Genomic DNA, 22,237 nt, shown 5'->3' with positions numbered 1-22,237 from the left:
TTTTTTTTCAATTTACAGTGAATTTTTTTTTAAAAAAAATTAAGGGGGCGTCCACCATGGACGCCCCACCACCGGTGGAGGCGCCCATGGCAGGCGCTCCACCACATGGTGAGGCGCCTGCCATGGGCGCCTCCGCCGGTGGTGGGGCGTCCATGGTGGACGCCCCCTTAATTTTTTAAAAAAAAAATTCAAAAAAAAAGAGGCGTCCACCATGGACGCCCCACCATCGGTGGAGGCGCCCATGGCAGGCGCCTCACCATGTGGTGGAGCGCCTGCCATGGGCGTCTCCACCGGTGGTGGGGCGTCCATGGTGGACGCCTCCTTAAAAGAAAATTCAAAAAAAATTTAGAGGTCTGCCGCCATGTGGTGGAGGTCTGCCGCCGGGATGTTCACGAAGGTTTTGCCGGAGGCCGGAAATGCGCCGCCGCCACTCGCTGCTGCCGTGTCGCCGGAATTCTTATCGCCGGAGAACTTGATTGATATTTTTTTGATGATGGAGATGGAGTAAAAGAGGAGAGAGAGTGATAAGTGAGGGAGGGTCAAGAGAGTGAAGGAGAGTGAAAGTATTAAAATACAACTCATGTATCTGTATTTTAATACAGGGCGTTAATAGGAAAATTCAGGGCGGTGTTTAGCAAATGAGTTTTTTTTTTCTTCATGCTGAAGTGAAGTAAGCACAGGGAAGAAGAGAAAAGAAAAGAGAACTGTAAACTAAGATCAAATTTTGTACATTCATCATCCTAGGAAATTCCTTTTCTCAATCAATCTAAAACCCTTACTTCTTCTACCACTCTATTTTCCTGTCTGCTACATACAAACTTATTTTTCGCTCTCCTCCATTGTTGTTTGTCATCGGTAATTATACAAAAACCCATAGAAGTGCAGTCGAAGAAGACGACTGCACCAAATGGTGGGTCCCAAGAATACTTCTTCTCCTTCTGTCCCCAAATCTGGCGCCATTTCCAAGGGTTATAACTTTGCTTCCACTTGGGAACAGGTTTGTCTTAATTTCGCCCCAATTTATTGGTTTTATTTACTGCATTGGATCCAAATTAGGGTTATTGTAAGTGATTAATGTTGAATTGATTTTTGTTGAAAAGAACTGGCGGAATTGAGATTGTAATTTTGAAACAAGATACATTGTAGATCCGATATGTTTATATTGTTTTTTTTTTGGGTATTGTCTTTTGTTTGTATTTTTTGTGTGTTGAGTTTGCGTTTTTCTGCCCAATTTAGATTTGGCGGGAATAGTTTTTTCTTCATTTTGCCAAAATTTATGGTGTTATTTACTGCATTTGGATCGAAAATTGCAAGTGATCGATGTTGAATTGTATTGATTTTGTTGAAGAGAATTGGCGGAAAAGCTACATTGCAGATCTGATATGTTGTATTCCCTTTTGTTTGTATTTTGATGGGTTGAATTTGTGTTTTTTGTCCAATTCAGAATGCTCCATTGACAGAACAGCAGCAAGCAGCGATCGTCGCCTTGTCTCATGCTGTTGCCGAGCGACCATTTCCTCCTAATTTGGTACCTTCTATTTCTTCCTTTATTGGGTGGGGGATTGGTTAATGTTTTAGTTTTGAGTAGCGGAATTAAGTGTATGGGCATCTTCCAGGCGCAAGAGGGAACACCAGGGCAGGAACATGGTTTAACTATTGATACTCAGGATAGTGTTGCTGATAATTCTGCTGCTATTGAGGCTGTTCTAGTCAACACGAATCAGGTGATCACCTCGTTTTGTTTGTGCTGTAGAAAGTTCCAATGCTGTTTTCATAAAACTTAGTTAATGAGGTTTTGTAAATAAGTATCCCTTTTACAGGTCATTTTGATTACCCTCTGTCTTCACCTGTATTAGATGCATTTTAAATGCTTCATCTCGACAAGCATGTTTTTGTACAATTAGTTAAATATGATACACAGGTAGAAAAGAATGGACTGGTATTCAAAGAGTTCAATGTTCATACCAATCTTTGATACAGAGCTAGAGTGTCTTGTCATGTCCGCAAAAGGGAGACTAGTTATACTTTTCTTGCTGTTAGAGAATTGTTATCTGTTATGCATAGGGATGAATCTGCTTCTTCTTTTGCATGCATCATGGCGGTTTGGAGACCTTTATTTTTGAGCAGTTGGACGTCGGTTGTTGGACTTGCTAGCTTGGTGAAGTTTGTTTAGAGTTTATCCAGTTACTTCAATCAGCCTATTGTAGGAGACTTGGAGTATAAATTGATTAGAATAGTTGTTAGAATTTGAGGTGAATCCTCACGTTATAAACTTGATGAAAGGATGTGAATGTGATAAGACTTTTTGGCATGTCCAGAAGTGGGTTGTTTATGCATTGTGCTTAAAAAATTTCCTCAGTTCTTTTTTGGGTTGTTTTTAGCATTAGAAGTTGTTAGTTTTAGATTTCAGAAGTAGCTGCTAAGTGAATTTTTGTTTCTCTGTCTTTTGTCTTTTTGTGCTGCAGTTTTATAAATGGTTTACAGATCTTGAAGCTGCAATGAAATCAGAGGTTAGTTGTAGTGTATTATTGACACACCTAACAATGGGTTGTGGCGCCACTTGGCTGCTGTCTCTGATAATTCCTTTTTTAGACAGAGGAGAAGTATAGACACTATGTTGATACTCTGATACAGCGAATACAAACTTGTGATGGTATACTTCGCCAGGTTGGTAGCTTTCTTAACATTCTGACAATTCATTGAGTTGCTTTATGATACAGGTTTCGATTATCTGCTATTTTCTGCATCATGCATGATTCCCATCTCTGGCTATGTTTGATGCAGGTGGATGATACCCTTGAGCTGTTTAATGAACTACAATTTCAGCATCAAGCAGTGGCAAATAAGACGAAAACTCTTCACGATGCATGTGATAGATTGGTATATTTTTCTGTCTCATTATTTTGAATGTACTGGATTGCAGATGGTTATATTTGATCCTATGAGTTAGCATATATCATCCACTAGTGAATTTTTCTTGGGGTTTGGATTTTGGAAGAGGAGTTTCTTTCGCAAAAGATGCCAAGTTTGATGAAACTAGGTTGGAGGATCTTCCTGTTCTTGGGAGTCTAAGAGGTGGTGTTTGAGAGTTTACATCTTTAAATAGACTTGTGTTCCGGTGGCATTACCTTTAGAGTTTGGATAAGATTTATCCTTTGGAGACACGCTAACAAATATGATTGGTGCAATGGAGAACAAATGGATCAAGGCATTATTGATGTAATTGTTTATCAGGTTGAGACAAGGGTAAGCCCTTGAATTACAATTCATTGTCTAGGATCAGTATATGTGTGTGTAAGACTGCTCAGGAGGTATTGCTCTTTTGAATGCTCTCATACCTTTTCTTTTGGTAATATGCCCAATAGATTGGCTCACCTTTGAATGAATAACTGAGTGCATGGAGGATCCTGCAAAAAATAAAGAGTGGACATTGGGGTTTGTTGCATGTGCTAGGCTTGAAGTCATGCCACTATCCTTGGAGTCTTGTCTAGTCAGTTACTGCTCAGTCACATTTTCCTTTCGGATTAGTTTAGTTCACTTTGTTTGTACAACAGTTAGCTTTTTATTAGTTTTGTTGTGGATTGTGGCTTTAAAGGTAAGTGACTAGGTGAGTTGTGCTGCATATAGGCTACAACAAGGAAATTAAAGGTGCAATGTGGAGAATTTTGGGGTTTTAGGGTCATATGAAGGGATGCTAGTTAGATAACAAGTGACATAAGTAATTGGCTTCTTGAGCATGGGCTTTGGAAGATTTTGAAATGTCGACAAGAAGAATTTGGAGGATTCAAACTCAAAGGAGCGGAGAAGTATGTCTTATAGATGAAAGTTAAATATAGTTCAAGGGGCAAGAAAATTGTTTTAAGTGACTTATATAAAGTGGTCAATGGAACAAAAGGGAAGTTGTATCATTGAATCAGATGGCAGAAGGAGGACAATCAGCAAGCTTGGCAAAAATACTTACTTCTTGTGGTCATGGATCAACTTTATCAAATTAGCCCTTATGTTTGTTAGATGGCTCGTCATGGAGCAAGAGTTTGTGCTTGGGGGTAGAGATATAGAGGCAGAAATTAGCTGGTTAAGATCTTGAGAATTGTTGAGGAGTGCTGTATTACAGTCTAAGATGACCTGATTAAACTGTTTCAACTTTCAAGTCTCTTATGAGAGGTATGCTGATACGATTGAGAAACTTACTGTATTGTTGGAAATTTTACTTGTATGTCTGAAAATTTTGTTTCGAGACCATGTAAATTAGGTCCTGCCTACTTTAACTTAAAAAAACATTTGGTGAAATTCAGTTTGATTAGTGCTAATCAATTTAATTTAGCAATTATCAGTTTATTCAGTATGAATGAGTTCCAATTGGTAGAATTCAGCTTGACTTAGTAAACAGGGCTTGTATTTCAGCAATTTTTAAGAGGTTAAATTGGTCGGAGAAACTTTCTGTTTTTCCTTTTACTTCCTCTTTTTTTTTTTTTTTTTTTTTTTTTTTTTTTTTGTGTGTTGGAAGGGACTGTTGTACTCCAATTGGATTTCATATGATTTTATAAATGTGTTTGAAAAGTTATACTGGACTTAATTGGTCGTGTTGGGAAGAGAAAAGTTTATCTTTTTATATTGAATTTGGCTTGTATAATTAAAAGAAGAAAACCTAATTTTTTGGGTAGAGATGATAAGCATTATGTTACAAACCCAAATTATCACGAATATATAAGAAGAAAATAAATTGCAGTATTAGATGAGGAAGAAGAAGGATATGCTGTAATGATATAATCAAAGGTGATCGACAATTATCTACCCATTTTCGAGAGGTGGATAATGGGTTTTTCCCCCAAGTTATATAATGTATATATCACTGTTTCTGAACGACTTCGGCTCACTCTCTAGTTGTTTATACAACTCTCTTCTTACACTTTGAAGCAATTACCACTGTACCCTCCCTGTGACAGTTATAAGTTTATAACAGATTTTCTATGCTTTTCCCTTATTTTCCCCTGACATTTATGATTAGTGGCTGCACATATTGGGGTTTTTTGCACATCACTTTTGCTCAATGAGTTTTTCAAGATTGCTTTTATTGTGGTATGATATGTCTTGACTCTTGACCTCCTTGGTCTCTATTAATGGAGCAATATGTTCTAGGTTGTTTCATTGGGTGGATGATTACGCCCAAAATTGGTGGGCCATCTAAGTCTATTTATTTTTATAATTTTTGAATTAAAATGCAAGAAATCCTGACCGATCTTCCTTCCTGGTCTAATAAAGGATTCCATTAGTAAACATTAAGAAAGAGAGAGAGAGGATTGCCATGATGTAACCATTAAAAGCTAGCATATAAACCTGTTGTCTGCTATAGTGTTGCACCGAAAACCAAGCAATAGAAATACAAAATCATGCCTACTTCCTGCATTTACTCGGAATTTCATTTACTCAAAGGTAATCATAATGTTCCAATAGCATAAGAAATTCCCAGCAAACTAACATTGATTGAGCTTAGATTTTTATCTTCATGATCTATTCACTAGCATAGTGATGAAGCACGATGCCTGTATAGATGACCTCATCACCCTAATGGTAAATCTATAAAATTGGTACAACACATCATAATAATAATAATAAGAAGAGTTTTTGGCATGGCGAGAAGTTTAACGGTCAAACTTCATTTTTGACAACAAAAAATATATTCTAGAAAGATGTTAAGGGGGTGTCACCCATTCAAACCCTAAATATCTCAATAAAATATGATAACTATGCCATGAAATTTGAATGGTTTTGCACTCAGAATTTGAAATGAGAGAAGCTTATCTGCATGGGTTTCAGTGTTATTCTTTTCAGGCTGACAGCGGACAGCCTGTTTTCATTTCATCGAAATCTTCCTTTTCACCTACCTATACTTCTTTAGTGGTTTTGTTGCTTTTGGGGGGATGCTAGTTTCTTTGAAAGCCGGTGTCAATTTTGGAAACTCTGTGTCGAACTTCTAAAATGACAATGGTGGGAGTACGCCTATATCATTTCCTTTGGTGGCCTTTTACTACTATTCTTGTTGCATTCAAAAAAGGTTAGATTGGGGCAGTGGCGGATTCAAGATTTCACTCATGTTGGTTCCAGATCATCAAGTTATAAAAAACAATAATTTGGAGATTTGAATCAAGAAGTTTAATATCATAAGTCTTACTCTGACATGAGTATTTGAACAACTTGCTCTTTGTGGAGTGTTGTGTGTTGGACCTCGTGGTGGCGTAGAATTAGGGCCATGGGGATGGGACTCGTGTTCATCTTCTTCAGTTAGAGGTTTCCTTCTTTTGCATGTCTGCCGATATTATTGGTTTTTAATAAGTTTAATTTTTCTGGACTTTAGAGTATGTAATCTTAGATTAGATTGATTGAGATGGCTACTTCCATATATCTTCTAATTGGTGTTCATCTTCATTTTTGCAGCTTTTAGAGAAACAGAAATTGATCGAATTCGCAGATGCACTTCGGAGTAAGCTGAGCTACTTCGATGAATTGGAGAATGTAAGCTTTTACTTTCTTTTTCCTTTGGGCGCCTCTAAATTAGTCCAGTGTGTGTACTCGTACTGTTAAGTTTTTTTTATTGAAAATTTCTCAGTGAGCTTTGTACTTCTTCTACTCTCTGAGTGAACTAGGGATCTTCTAACTCAATTAGAAGTTTGATCGAGTACCAAAATTTGTATTTAAATCCTGGGAAGATCTGGACAAGAGTTCCTGCAGAAGATGCTTCTTTTGTTCTTCATTAATCATAACATTTCTTTATTATGAAAGTTTATTATTAATTACCACACCCATTTTCAGTGACTTTTCCTTCGCACATGTCTACTTTTTCAAATGATATTGGCGACTACTTGTCTCACACACGTCTCTAATTTTTCCATTGTCTTGATGTGTGCCCAAGCCATATTTAGTGATTAATAAAGAGCGGAGGAAGTATAAGTAAATTCAGGTAAAGGCAATTTTAGAAGCTCTGAGGGTTTGCATTGTCAGTTTCATAATTCGTTTACCTTTGCACTATGCTTAGCCAAACTAATCATAAATAAACATGCAAAATCATATATAAGGTCTACCATCCACTTCGTTACAGTGGATATGCTGTGTGCCTGTGTTCACATGCAATTCCCATTATGTGTGCCATGCCTTTTGCACTTAAATGCCCTTGCAGAACCGTCCACAAGGTAAAAGAGGGTCTGGGAGAGGGTGACTACTTTGTGTCATCCTCCTTCATAATTTTCTGAAATTTGGGATCTGGATATATTCTACTAGCTGTAAGGCTGGTCTTCAAGGTATCATTCAGTAATCATAGAGAAGAACTTTGATGTTGGTATTGATCTGGAACTAGGAAGAAACAGCCTTATGAAATGTTGAATTGTCGAATGCCAGTGCCTATTACATACCGGAATATAGTACGGAGATATGTGGATAAATAAGGACTTATTTGAATACGGACATATAGTTGGTTTAGAATATTTTGTTTCTTTAATGTGCAATTAAAGAGCCCGTGTTGATTAATTTTGTAAGTTGTGTTATTCAATCTAATGTCTTTGTTAGTATGTTTGTCAATTATATATCTGATGCGGGGTCTTCTTAGGAAGTAGTCTCTTTGCCATTTATTTTTTAAGGGTCTGAGGCATTTTTCGACCCTGTTCTAGGTGGTAGTTTCATTCAAGGCATTTGAGTAATTGCCAGTCAAGAGTATAGAAGATCTAGCTTTATTTATGGAAGCACACATATGCACTGCTCTCTTTTCCTGAAGCAAATCTCAGCTTTAGCAAATTAGTAGGAACCCCTAGGCGCATGCACAATTTTCGCCTCTCCGAGACTTTGAACTAGGCAAAGTGAAGCTTGGACTTTGGAGAAGGGATAATGAATTACAGACTAATTTTTTTTTCTTTTCCTGAACTGAATGATTCCTAGACTATGAAATCCAGTTTGAGCAAAAGGCATCAGTTAATTGCATAAGATTTTATTGTTTGAAGTTTTGAACTTCAATTCAAGGCCTTTAGCAAATAATAGATCTAATCCATGATTTCCATGTTAAACATAAGTGAAACTTGTCCTAAATTCAGTTATGTAGAATGTAGATCGACATTACCAGCAAGATATCTGTGGTGATCCCTGTCATATATCTTTAGTGGCCCTTTTTTTTTTGGTAAGCTGGCTTCTCATTGTCCACTATTTTTTTTCTCTTCTTTTTTTTGCTTAGTTGCTTCACCACTTCCTCATCTCTGACATTATTGAGTTCTATTGTGAATCTCCATTAGAAAGTGAGAGCATGCAGAGTTATAAAGAGTTTTAGGATTAATGTCTGGAAGGCAAGTGATTTCTGTTTAAAAACCCTTTGCTACTCCACTAAGATTACCTGTCTTCCCCAAACTTTTTTTTCTCGTTTTGGTAATAGGAAATTGGAAATTTCTAATATTAATGTTAACTTCTATTGTACTATGACTAATACATCGTAACTGTAATTCATAGGTAGCGATGCCCTGCAAGAGGGAATTGTTGTGGTTAACATTACCAATTATATTACATTCTCTAATACACATAAACTATAATACATATACTACTGTAGCCGAGGGACTTACTACTACTGTTGCTGTTACTGTGGCTGCAGCTCCTGCTTGTATACAAGTCAAAATTATAATGTGAATACTATAATTTAGAAGCAATGTTTCACAAATCATTTGCTTTGCTTGTGGGACCTTAGTTCTGAAGACTTTTTGTTCTTTTGAAGTTGGGGACTGATTGCTCCTTGGAACGCTTAGTGCATTTTAATGTAGATGGTTTTAATGCTGTAGTATAAGAGCAGCATTTGCTAAAGAGTGGTGGCATTCCTGATTTATCCATCTTTTTCAGACCTATGTATGCAACAGTGATCTATTGGTCAAACTTCACAAACTTGTACTACTCAAATCCTTGCAACAGTCTATTATGTGTTTGTTACCCCTATAAAGTGTTAAAAAACAAAGGTGTCAGACATTAAGAAGTGTATAGCGCATTTAGTTGGTATATCAATGCCTTGAACCATAACTCGGTAGACTTGGTTAATTATATTTTTGAACCTTTGAAGTTAAGAAAAAAACTGTTTCTCTGTTGTTATATGACAGGAGTTGTGTGTGAATTTATAATGGAGGCAAGTTTCACTATGGTCTCTACTTTCAGGCAAAAGACTACGAAATTTATGACTGCATCTCATTTATGACTTGTCCTTATAGTTGGGAGCTTATATTTTTATCAGCTATTTTTCTCCTGTGGCACTAAGCTGGTTTCGTACTTCTACAGTATCTGAAGTCAGAACAGCCACCTTGTTATCAAGTGTTCAGCAGATTTTTATTTAAACTTTGAGCAATACAAAGAAGTGAGAGAATCTGTGTACTGTTTGTCTGCATTTGGACTTTTGAGTTGACTAACAACGTTGCTAGTAGTATACTATAATATAGTACTTCATTTTTATATAGATATTGTTCTATTTCCTTTTTACGGTCTCCTGTATATACCTTTGACCATTAATATCTTTAATTCCCTATTGAAAAAGATTAACTAAGAGTTTGAAATTCAAAATACACATTGATACAAATTTAACAAGATTCCTTTTGATAATATAGGATTTGGATCCTGGGAGAACAAACCTTATATGAGAACGTGTGAACACTTATTAATAATCCTTTTCAAATTTCGACCAATATGTAATCTTTTTTGGCTAAACTGTAATTATTTTTCCCTTGCGGGGTCAATTTTTCAAAATGGTTTCATTTCCAAGGAAAAGGATTAGCATGTAATATATAAAAAAGGGATCACATTTTTACCAAAATGGATTACAAATCCAGTATCCCCGCGTTCTCGTATAAGAAGAGTTCTCACCTGAACTTCATACTATGTATATGCATATGTAATTAGTGAAAAAGATGGTCAAAGTTTACAAACTTTAAACTACAGAAAAGAAATGGGACAGCTTATTGTAAATGGAGGGAGTATAATTTGTTCACTGTATCATATGTAATTGAATAGTATTATTCGATGACCTGTTGCTCCTGATTTATTGCATGTAGTGTCCTACTATCCGGTATATATGTTATTGTATCACTGATTTATTGCATTTAGTGTCCTACTATCCGGTATATATGTTATTGTATCACGTATCATATCACATCAAATTGCATACCATGTAATATTGGGAGTGATTGTGGGTTCAAGTTATTCAATTTTTTTATGTTGATGAACTAGTGAAGATGCGTGAGCTTCTGGTTGATGATGCATTTCTAAATTTTATTGTCAGTTTGCTTGGATTTTTGCAAATTTTGTGCATTGGATGTCTATATCCCATTCAGATCTCAGATTGAGATCAGGTCCTGGTTTCTTATAATTTTTGATTGACTGTGATGGTTGTTTCATATGCATATGCTTCTACAAAAGATTTACAAAACACCCAATGCTTGATTTATATATTTATAAATTTATGTATTTCTCTTTATGGTTTTTTTTTTTTTAATACTTCGGCTCTAGCTGGTAAATAAGTTCCAACTTTATTATTTGTGGAAGCTGCTTATAGAATCAAATATCAAGAGCTCATTAAGTTAGAATATGGATGACTCTTATAGTAGAGTTATACTTCTAATAATTGTTTTTATTTGGGATCATCTTTCAGATTTCAACAAGCTTTTATTCCCAAAGTATGAATGTTGGAAACCAGGACTTTCTTCCCCTGCTCAAGCGATTAGACGACTGTATATCGTATGTGAAGATCTTCTTCCTCTCTTCTTTTACCAGTATTTTTCTTACTGATCTTCATATATTTTTCTAAATGTTGTTGTATATAATTCACTACTCGCATTTCTGAATTGTAGGTATGTTGAGAGTAACCCCCAATATGCAGAATCCAGTGTGTACTTGGTCAAATTCCGACAGCTACAGGTATCAATGGCATTTAAGATCATCCTTCCACTGTGATTTCAATATTTTGTCAATGGTACTTTGAATGAATATTTCCATCGTATGTAAGCTCAGGTTCCAAATATAATTTTCTTCTTTAAAATGCTGCTGACAGTCACGAGCATTGAATACAATACGGTCCCATGTCCAGTCGGTCCTCAAAAATGCGTCATCTCAGGTGTACTATCTACTTTAGATGTGATCTGTTTTATGTTCTTGTGATCAGAGTGTTGAAAGCCTGATATGCAAGCTGTCTTTGATTAGGTTCATGGAGCGATACGGAACATTGGTGGCAATAAGCCTGCTGTTTCTGAAGGCATGGAGGCATCTATTATCTATGTCCGTTTTAAGGCGGCTTCAAGTGAGGTAATACTCTATTCAACCGTTATGGGATAACCGTATGATGAAGGACCCAGCTAAGTTCGTATAAGAGAAGTCACTGGAAAGATACTTAATATGATGCAAGTCTGTTATTAATGGGACAGCCAACCTATGCCTGAACAAGTCTCTTTTGCTTTCTTCAAGTCTCTAGAGGGGGAATATATTATTCCCTCCACTGCTAAATGATGTCTTTCTGAAGGAATTCAGTTGAACACCATAGCTATTCTTCAGTCTTCACTTTTTTTAATTTTCATGCCTCTGCAAATGGAAATTTAGTATCACGAAGGGTAATATGGGCAAGTCCACAATTTGACGTACTATTATTATGAAACAACCTAAAGTAGAAGTGCGGCACTCTATTAAGGGAAGCAGGCACTCTATTAAGGGAAGCAGGCAGCAGGGAATATCATTTATCTCAAAATCGTAAAAACAGAGCATTATATAGAATCATGCTGGTTTATTTTGCACTGTAGTATAATTTAAACTTTAAATTGTAAACGGTAATTTATATTACTGCGTAGTGACTATTGAAAGACAAAAATTGATGATATTGACAATTTTTAAGAGATACTAATTCAGGAGCTACCAAAATAATGTTTATAATAATTATTACAACCATCAATCTCTTTCCCTTTATCTTTGTGCGGGTGATTACTGTCTGGATACTGATGATTGGGACCATGTAGCTTCACTGTATGTTTTTATGGTTTACTTTATTTCAGAATTGCTAGGTGTTGCAAGAAGCTGCTTGATTGTTGCTAATTCAAGGTGTTCATTATTGTATGAAAAACTATGCAGCTTAAGCTCGTGTTGGAGGAAATTGAAAGTAGATCGTCAAGGAAAGAATACTCCCAGCTTCTTGTGGAATGCCACAAGTTGTACTGTGAGCAGCGGCTTTCCTTGGTTAGTTTGGGTTGGTTCTGCTGTTTGTGTGTGTACAACCCCTTGGATTCTTGACTCACCTATCAAACTTGCTTTACAAACGTTATTTCAGTTGAAAGGCATTGTGCAGCAGCGAATATCCGACTTCTCTAAGAAAGAGGCATTGCCATCATTGACTCGGTCTGGGTGTGCGTACTTGGCACAGGTAACTCTAATAATCTCAGACTGGCATTAAATGGAGAAGTCTGTCCATATTGTTATACTGTCTTTCAACCTATATATTAATGTTTTATTTTCTCTGTTCTTTCTTCGTCGGTATTTGGTTCTCCCTCCAGGTGAGGGATCTATTAGGGTAGATGCATTGGTTGCGTCCTGTGGTGGTTGCAGATTTTTGTCGTGGGTGGCAAGTCGTAGAGGTCGGTTGCAGGTGGCTGTGGTCTGGGGGGGGGGAGAGTTTTTAAGCTCAGGAGGTGACTGGAGCTTTTATTGCTGCTGAGTGTTGCTGTGGTCACATATTAGATATTTGGGAGGGAGAATGAAGTAAATGACCCTATTCAAAGGAAGGGGTTATTTTGGATAATTATGAGGGTCATGTTATCAAATAGGATTGTAGTTATCTTACTTATATGCAAACTTTTGTCGAATCATGTTTGGATTTGCACCTGGTAAAATTGAATGGCCATTCATTCATGCCTACATTTACGCCTTTGCGACTTGTATGATGGAATGAAAATTTGCTCCTAAATAAGCATAATGGGAAAAATAAATTAAATGTCTGGATAATAGACATGTACTTTTCCCCAGTTCTGACAACAGTCAACGTGTGGATCCATAAAGTTGTATACTTGCTTCCTAAATGAGTTGTGCCTGAACATGCATAGTTTTGCATCTTTCCCTAACTTCAATATGATAAACTTTAAAAATGTACATGATGTTTTACTTAAAGCTAAGACCCTTCAAATTGCAATTGCAGGTTTATCAGCTCGAACACCAACTTTTCAGTCATTTTTTCCCAGCTTCTGCAGAGGATGTTTCAAGTTTAGCTCCTCTGATAGATCCTCTGTGAGTTACTGATATTCCTATGGATTGTTTAGTTTTCTTAGATATCCACTCTCAGGCGTCTTCTTGCATATCTTTTGTTGATGAGTATATCTATTTTAGCTCTGATTCCCGTAGGGTTAATATGTTAAGATTACACAGTCATGCAACTTTGCAAATGCTATATATTCAGAAATTTAATGAACGGAAGTCAAGTCTTGTTGTGGGTCAAAAGCATAAAGCTGTTTTCCTGTCATCCCAAGTCGTATGTTCTGGGTTGTTTATTGGGGTGCTTTATACCTGGTACAGCACCATTAGTGCACACTTTTTCTGTCTTCTACTTAGATATAGGGTTCTTGACTTCTTGCTCCTGTATGTCTATTGCCGTAACTTTCTTGATGCAAAGAAATGATCTCTGTTTATGAAAAATAATGCGGTGTTTGTCATTTTCTGTTTGTTCGAAGGGCAAGTCTTGGGAGGGGGATATGTTTTGTGTTGAGATTATGCAAGGAGTTCAAGAAACAATGCCCTGAGCATGGTATTATTCCAAATAGTGTCTTCTGACAACTTACTCTTATGATCACTGATCACTATTTGGTATGGATCTTGCCATCCCTCTAAAGATTGTCCAGAAATGAAATTCATCAGGCGCAAGTCAAAATTACATAGGGATCTGTATTAAGGACTCGATAGCTAGTGATTAATTATTACCATAAGCAGGATAGATACTCCCCCCAAAAGGCTTTCCCTTATCCTTTGTGGTGGGTCTATGCTAAGTAAAGAATAAAATAAAGTATTTTGCAAATGGCTTTTGAACTAAATGGAGAGAGAGAAATAATATTAATAAAGGGAAACGAGAGAGAGATTCTAATTGGTCAACCCAATCTATATTGGAAATGGGAATTGTAATTGGGACCAACATAGATGGTATACTGGGAAAGGATATGGGGGATGGAGCGAAATTATAGCATTGCTATCCTAGTATAATATCTGAAATCTTGATGCTATTTCCTTTCCTCCATTCTGATCTAGCTCCTCAACTGGTTTGCAGGTGCACTTACTTGTATGACACTCTACGCCCCAAATTTATACATGAAACAAATATAGATTTCCTCTGTGAACTTGTTGATGTGCTAAAAGTCGAGGTGCTTGGAGAGCAGCTCAATAGACGAAGTGAATCTTTAGCTGGTTTGCGGCCTACTTTTGAAAGAATTTTGGCTGATGTACACGAGCGACTAACATTTCGTGCTCGGACTCATATTCGTGATGAGGTATTACTCTAACATCTATAACGCTTCATCTCAGTTCTTTTAATGTGTGTGCGCTGTGCGCATGCGCAACATAGCATCTCAGACTCTCAGTGTGTAATCTGATAAATTTTTGTTGTAAGTGTATGCATAACTTCCATTTTTTATGTAATTGAAGATTTTTTTTTATCTTATTTGTTTTTTGCATCTAGATTGCAAATTATCTACCTGTTAATGAAGACTTGGATTACCCTGCTAAGCTGGAACAGTCTCCTGAGGTTGAAGAGGGAGCTCAAACTGTAAGTTTGTTCACGTGTTATGGAGAGCAGTGATTCATCATCTTGTTGTTCCTTCAAGTTCCTTCAACGACTTCCCATTCCCTAAGTTTCTACCTGTTTTAAGTCCTTTAACATTACTGAGACAATAGGTCTCGTATTGTTGTTCCTAAGCATTAATCTAAGTATTCAACACTGATTAATGACCTGGAATGTTTTTTCAAAGGCTATATCTTTAAATCAGTAAGGTTATCTACAATATATGATGGTCAAAACTCAAAATGCCCTGTCTATCATAAAAGTTCATATGTAAAGTTTTCAGCTTTAATCTAGAGCGCATCTAGATTTTATATCTTTTACTCTGGTTGTACAACTTGGAGCTTTCACATTCAATTTAAGTAGTTTCTGTTTTGGGTGCAAGTTTTTCCTGTCCCATGAACATATGCTACATGCTGAGTCGTTGATTAAAAAATGATTTTGATTCAATTCCTATATTCTAAAACTGTCTAAAGTGATATGTGAATGGAAGAACTGAATGTTTCCCTGTGAAAGGACACGATCTTTCCTGTCCGTATTAACATTTTACCTGCTGAGCCATTGACTTTACAATTATCTCTTGATTTGTTGCGTAACTGGGATTCTTTTTAAAGTGATAATAAAATGGAAGAACTTAATTTTCTCTGTGCATGTACACATACGCACGAACACAAACAAAACACTCAGATACACACACATGCAGGTACAGGCAAAAAAAAGCATATGAGCACCTACTCACACATCAAATCTATGATATTTGCATTATTCTGTAATAGGTCTCTTTCAAAGAGCCAAGATATGTAATTCTGAGTAGTGCCTGTATTAAATTGCAGAGTGAAGAAAATCAAGACGTCTTCAGAACATGGTACCCACCCTTGGAGAAAACTCTGTCACTGCTGTCAAAACTGTATCGATGTTTAGAACCAGGAGTTTTCACTGGTCTAGCTCAGGTACTTAAGGATCAGGCAACAAACATATTCTTTTTCATGAACTTTTGTTATCGTAACAAATATCAATGTTGCCTCATGTATTGTTTGGCCACTCACAAATTTGTTTGTCTCAGGAAGCAGTGGAAGTTTGCTCCTTGTCTATCCAAGTAAGCGCCTTAATCAGCATTACAGACTCTGGAAAGTGCTAGGGATACTTGTCAAAAACTAGGAGGATTGGATGTAGTGAGTGAGTGGATAAAATCTTCCAAGCACATAGTACATGTCTTTTCCTATAAGCAATTTACTGACTCAATAAACAATAGAGTAATCAGGCAATACTTTTGAGATATGAAGAAGAAGCAATTGATCTTGGTTGGTTACAAGAATCTACCAAACAAGAGTTTGTGTTTTGTTGTCTAAAAAAAATATTACTGCAGAAATTTCTATGGAAGCAAGTCAAATTAATAATATTTTACATTGTCATACATATGGCGCATCATCTCTATAATCTATATATAGACAATGATGTCTAGACTAGAAACTCTGTAGAGGAGTACCTGATCATAACTAAATAAAAATTCTGACGACACACAGAATCACAAACCAGTGCGTCGGCACATCCTCTGTTTGACCGGGTGCGAGAGAATTTAAAAAAAATCTGGGAATAGATTTGACAGGCACACAAGCAAATATTCAAAATCAGGCAAAATTGGATCTTTCCTGGAATGTTGCCTGACTGGGCGAACTCATATTTACTCAAAAACTTCTTCATTTCGTCCAAAATTTCATGCCATTGTTTTATTAGTCCTCCTTTTATATAATCATATATATATATATACATACTCCTCAACACCAAATGTTCCATTCATACATCACAAACACAATTAACTATATAAGTTCCAAAAATAATCTGCATTATTGTGGATAATTATTCATTGGTCTGAATTTTACTCTGTTTACATATATTACAGAAAGCTAGTAAACTCATATCACAGAGATCATCACCAATGGACGGGCAACTTTTTCTGATAAAGCATCTTCTTATATTAAGAGAGCAGGTTGAACCAATATCTTCTGCAGTTAATTACTAGGATCTTGTTGTGAGCTAGTAAAGTCGTGACTGAATATGAGTTGTGTTTCTTGCAGATTGCTCCATTTGATATAGAATTTTCTGTCACACATAAGGAGCTCGATTTCTCTCATTTGCTGGTTAGTTAGTTGGTTGATACTCTTTCAAGTACCAAATTGTAATTTGATATAGTCTTTGTTTTTTAAAAGCGCGGGGGGGGGGGGGGGGGGGGGGGGGGGGTAAGCCAGTAAGGTATATATAAATGGCAAATGCAGACTGGATTAGATCCGAAGTCTTGGGTAATGGGTACCACCCCAAGACTTTACCCTGCATCCGTGGCATTTGTCTTTCATTGTAGTAATTTGTGACTAGCAGACTTCTTTTTATTTTAACACTAGTTGATTTGTAGTTGGAGTGCAAAAATTTGTTGCTGTATGGTTCTATCATTGTATAAATTCATGTCTGGTACTCTGTCACTTCTTCAAATTAAGTTTTATTCATAGAAAATAGCTGTAGATTCAACTAGACTTTTGAATTTCTGTGTAAACTTACGGATTTTTTAACTCAAAAGACTATTTTGAGTCTTGAAATCATGTATATTAATACATCCATATGGTGTATGCCAAGCCATATTACATCTGTATTATGTTGTTTTATAATTCTATTGACAATAATGCAAAAGAAAATAATTTTAAGATTTTATATATCGTCAAATAGAAATTGACTATTTTATCGTTGCTGTCGATTCTAATGTCAGGACCATCTTAGACGACTTCTCAGGGGACAAGCCTCTCTATTTGATTGGTCTAGATCATCATCAATTGCAAGGACCTTTTCTCCGCGAGTGTTGGAAAGTCAAGTAGATGCTAAGAAGGTATGCGGTATCAAAATCCTCTAGGCCTTGGTTGATACATCCATGTATGTGTTTCTTATTACTGATCTATGGAGCATGCTTTGGCATTTGTGCACACAAATTGTTAGATGATAATACCACCGACCTGCCACACTCAGACGTAAACTATCTTCATTTATCATTTTTGTTATCATGAGATGGTTGCTTGTGATTTAAACGACTAGGGGGGTCCTGCTGCTAGCTTGGTCAATGTGGTTGGGGGTGGGGGGTGAGATATATGCAACCTTATACCTATTATTCATTACCAGCTGAGAAGCTTGTTTTGGACTATCTGCGGTGGAAACATTTTGTAGAAAGGGAAGCGGTAGTACTTACAGTTATAATGGAAGCTAAAGTAGTAAATAAAACAGTGTTACCTATTTCGCTATATGAGAAAGGGTATAGGAAACAATTGTATCTAGTTTTTCAAAATAAGCATTTGCATCTTTTCGGATCATTATTCGCAGGGGGTTTAGCGAATTAGGTAACCCTGAGCTAATACTTCAGTTAGTAGTAGCAGCAGCAGCACTAGCAGGGGTCTTTCTTTTATGAGTGAACTTTCTTTTGTTGGGTAGGTATTGACTTCTTGATTATGAAGTATGCCATGGATCTGCATTGAAGTGGTCTTCTACATACATTGTCTTTGTCTACGTTCTGTAGGATACAATTTTATAAGGGTTATCAATACTGAAGTATATGTCCTTTCCGAAGCATGACTGTCGTCTGACCAGTTTAATTGGGCGGGGGGGGGGAAGACGGAGGTCTGACTGAGGTTCTGTTTTGGGCCTCTCTTTTTTTAACTCTTAAACGTTTACAGTGATATACGGCTCTAGACTTGTCTCCAGCACAGATCACTTGAGGCAATCATCATAATCTTTGTTGCATCTCTCTCTCGCAGGAGTTGGAGAAAATTCTTAAATCCACTTGTGAAGAATTTATAATGTCGGTGACAAAGCTAATAGTGGACCCACTGCTTTCATTTGTGGCTAAGGTTTGTTTTGGATTCTTACATGTTACGGACTATAGAAGGGACTGGAAGAAGAGTTCATTTTGAATCGTATTATCACTCATTAAAGCTCTGCCATCCTCTTTGTAGGTGACGGCTGTGAAAATTTCACTTTCTTCTGGCAGTCAAAATCAAAAAATTGAGACTGTCATGGCAAAACCTCTGAAGGAGCAAGCTTTTGCAACTCCAGAGAAGGTGTCTGAATTAGTTCAGAAGGTATTCTTGTGAATTTAATTTTACTTTTTTATTTTACATTGGGCGGTGGTCAAGTATATGTGCATCGAGCCACAAGAAGTTGAATTTCTGTTGTCTGTCCCAACTTTTTCTATTTGTTTTCATACTTTGAAAACATCCGAGTTACATTTGAGTACTAAGGGGGTGTTTGGTTTGGGGGAAACTGGAAAGGGAAAGGGAATAGAATCTCTTGATTCCCTTTTATGTTGTTTGTTTTGGAGGTTTGCTTTCTCCTCCTTTCCCCTCCTTACCCCCAAATCCCTCTAATTTGATTACCCACACCCCCCAAGGTTTCACATTCCCTTTCTTTGACTCATCATTGACCACCTCCTTGACCATCCAACCACCACCACCACCAAACCATCACAACCTAACCCAATCACTACCACCACCAGACTCCTCCACCTGCTCAACCAACCACCACCCAACCGCCACTAGAATCGCCCACTTAAGACCCCAACGACTGCCCAACCGCCACAAGAACTGCCCACCATCTAAGACCACCAACCACTGCCCAACCCACCACTTGAAATCTGATACTATCACCCACCACCAAAACCACCACTCACCTCACAAACCCTAGAAAAATATGGAAGATTAGAGAGAGAGGAGCGACAAAAAGTCCAGCGGCGAGAAGGGCAGGGGGATGCGACGGGGCGGCGGGGAAGGGGAGGGCGACGACGGAGGCACTGCGAGAGGGGGAGACGCAGGGCGATTGACTGCGAAGGAGTTCTATGGGGGACGCGACTGACGGGTTGTGGGTCCTGCTGCGGGACTGACGGCGCAGCGGCAAGGGGAGGGGAGGGTAACGGTGCGGCGGCGGAATCGGGGTCGGGAGGGGCCGATGACAGTACTGGATGTGGAGAGGTGGTTGGGGTATCAAAGAGAGATGTGCTATGGTGGTGCTATGGTGGTGCTATGGTGGATGGAATAGCAAGAGGAGGAAGAAAGAGGAAAGACAAATGTGCCAACCAAACAACCCATTAAATCTAAGGGTTTCGGTTTCGTTTCCTCCTCTACCCCTTTCTTGATTCCATTCCCTTTACCCCGTGGTAACCAAACACCCCCTAAATTCATTACTCGGAGTCATAAATGCAATCTGCCAGTGCTTGGCAGTAGATTTCTTCTCATATTGAAATTATCTAGCTGTACATCAGCACCTCCACACACCCAAAAGATCCTAATACACATTTGATGGTAGTTGTTTCAGATTTTCGTTTCTGATCTGATCAAAGGAGTAGGATTAGCCAAGGACCAAGGGGTTGAAGAGGAAGGACATGCCTGAGGGTGGAAAAGGAATCCTGGGAGGTGCTGGGGGTGTAGTGGCTGCAGCTAGGTGATTGGGAGTGATGATAGTGCATAATTAACTCTGACAGGGAGACAGAGGGTGGGGTGGATAACTTATTACTAATCAAGTTTGCAACTATTAATAATCAGTGGAAGTATTGTTTAAGAATTTGCTAACCTGTCAGCCATTTATCAGGGGTTAGCCTTTAAATATCTATTTGTATGTGATGAGATATGATGATTATCAACAGAAGACCACTGGAACAAGTCCACAAAACATGCTACATAAAACCAACCCAAAGTTCTAATTTTGCACTCAAATAAACACCTTTGTGATGGTTTCTATTAACTTCCATACATTTCCTTCCCCATGGTTCCACTTGTCCCTAGTGAGAAAAAATGTCTTTCTAACTTGGAGGGAGCATGAAAAGAAGCAAGCACTTTGTAATTTGTACAGAGAAGGCAAATATAGGTTTTCACAGTTATTTGCATTTGACTGATGAAGAGTTTAACAAGATCTTGGTGGAGTTATGTTGGTGTTGCATCTGACGTAGTTTGTTAATCAATTTCTCTAATAAGAACATGTTATTGTATATAATACAATCAGAGATGAAAAGCTGAGTTAGTTTTGTGTAAAGTTCTATCCTTGCCCCCAAGTCCAACTCTTTAGGGATCATTTTATGTATATTATTGACTCGAAAACAAAGCTGCATGTTTGTCCTGGAAAGCCGCAGGATGCTATAACTTGTCATTTGGGCTTGAAATTATGCACTTTTTGATATGGCATAGTTTTTTTTGATTGCGCCTTCAAGAGGAAAAAATGGCTTATTTACCTGAGCATCTGCAGGTTAGTGCTATGATACAGCAGGAGTTACCCAGAGTGATACAAAAGATGAAGCTTTATCTATTGAATCCATCAACAAGGACAATACTTTTCAAGCCAATAAAGTAAGCTGTTTTTTTTTGGCATACTTTGATGTCTTATCTTTCTACCCACGAGAAAAAAAGCATGTAAGGAACCTGCTTAGAGGAAACCAGTCTCTGAGAGATTATTATGCAGTTTGCTGTCGTTATAGACATGTATCTATCTTTCATTCTCGAATCTCGATACGAAACATCCTTAGTATTATCAATAGGTGAGGCGTTCACCCGTGACTTCCTATTACCAAGTTAAGTGGGAGCCTCATGCATTAGCTTGTTTCCTATTGCCTCTTTTGTTTACCATGCATTATCTTCTGAGTTCTCCTGGCTCTTTAGGAGTGGGAGATTTGTGTATCCTACTGATGATATTTACTCTTCCTAGTTGACACAATGATTATCTTTTGTGAATGATTTTTATGCAGGACAAATATATTGGAAGCTCACACTCAGGTACAATCACTTCTGAAATCAGAGTACTCACCAGAAGAGATAGAGAGCATCAAAATGGTCTCAACACAAGATTTACAGGCAGAGCTTGACAGCCTACTCTAGGTTTGGTAGAAGCTCTTATGAAGCATGTCCATTCACTTCAAACTGTTAGTATATGTCCATATTAAACCTTTACATGAAATTACATCTACCAAAATGATTATTGTCCTTCCTGGGGATATTAATTGCCTTAGTAATATTCCTTGTACCAGCTTCTGCAGTATCCGAGTACATTCTTTTTGTCAGATCTTGAAAATTCATTGTAATTAATTTCAATTCACCAATTTTTGAGAAATGTGACAGTAATATACAAGTTTGAGAGCGACGTTTTCCTAAAACTGTAGAATGGACGTTATGAGAAATTTTTTTGCTGCCAGTGCTATAAACAAAACCCTGTGCTTCTGGGTTTCTGATGCCACACCTTTTTAGCTGGAATGAAAACTGGTAGTTCGTTATCGTTTGCCAATTAATACCTTCAATTTTCAGTTGGAGATGCTGTGAATAGCTTTCTCTATTACATCTTTTCCCAATCAGATCCCGTCATTAGTGTGATATGTTGGACTGGTATTTTGAGAGAAAAAACTTGGATTGCTTTTTGGTCAGAAATATTAGT

General features: G+C 37.4%; 1 protein-coding gene across 1 annotated transcript; it reads left to right on the top strand.

Moving 5' to 3' along the window:
• Window positions 1-640: 640 nt before the first annotated feature.
• LOC104901694 (conserved oligomeric Golgi complex subunit 3) lies at window positions 641-21,962 on the top strand. Its single transcript, XM_010689293.4, has 25 exons — window positions 641-997; window positions 1,445-1,528; window positions 1,617-1,724; window positions 2,466-2,510; window positions 2,593-2,667; window positions 2,785-2,880; window positions 6,436-6,513; window positions 10,655-10,740; window positions 10,854-10,920; window positions 11,054-11,116; window positions 11,203-11,304; window positions 12,118-12,222; window positions 12,314-12,406; window positions 13,175-13,263; window positions 14,291-14,510; window positions 14,699-14,785; window positions 15,631-15,747; window positions 15,861-15,893; window positions 16,698-16,784; window positions 16,873-16,935; window positions 17,553-17,669; window positions 18,586-18,678; window positions 18,784-18,909; window positions 21,062-21,162; window positions 21,558-21,962. The coding sequence occupies exons 1-25, from the start codon at window positions 908-910 to the stop codon at window positions 21,685-21,687; spliced, it is 2,355 nt and encodes a 784-aa protein (XP_010687595.2). The 5' UTR covers window positions 641-907; the 3' UTR covers window positions 21,688-21,962.
• The last annotated feature ends 275 nt before the right edge of the window (window positions 21,963-22,237 follow it).

This window comes from Beta vulgaris, chromosome 8 (genome assembly GCF_026745355.1).
Source record: "Beta vulgaris subsp. vulgaris cultivar EL10 chromosome 8, EL10.2, whole genome shotgun sequence".
In the NCBI taxonomy this organism is placed as follows: Eukaryota; Viridiplantae; Streptophyta; class Magnoliopsida; order Caryophyllales; family Amaranthaceae; genus Beta; species Beta vulgaris.
This window is presented reverse-complemented; position numbering and strand designations above follow the sequence as displayed.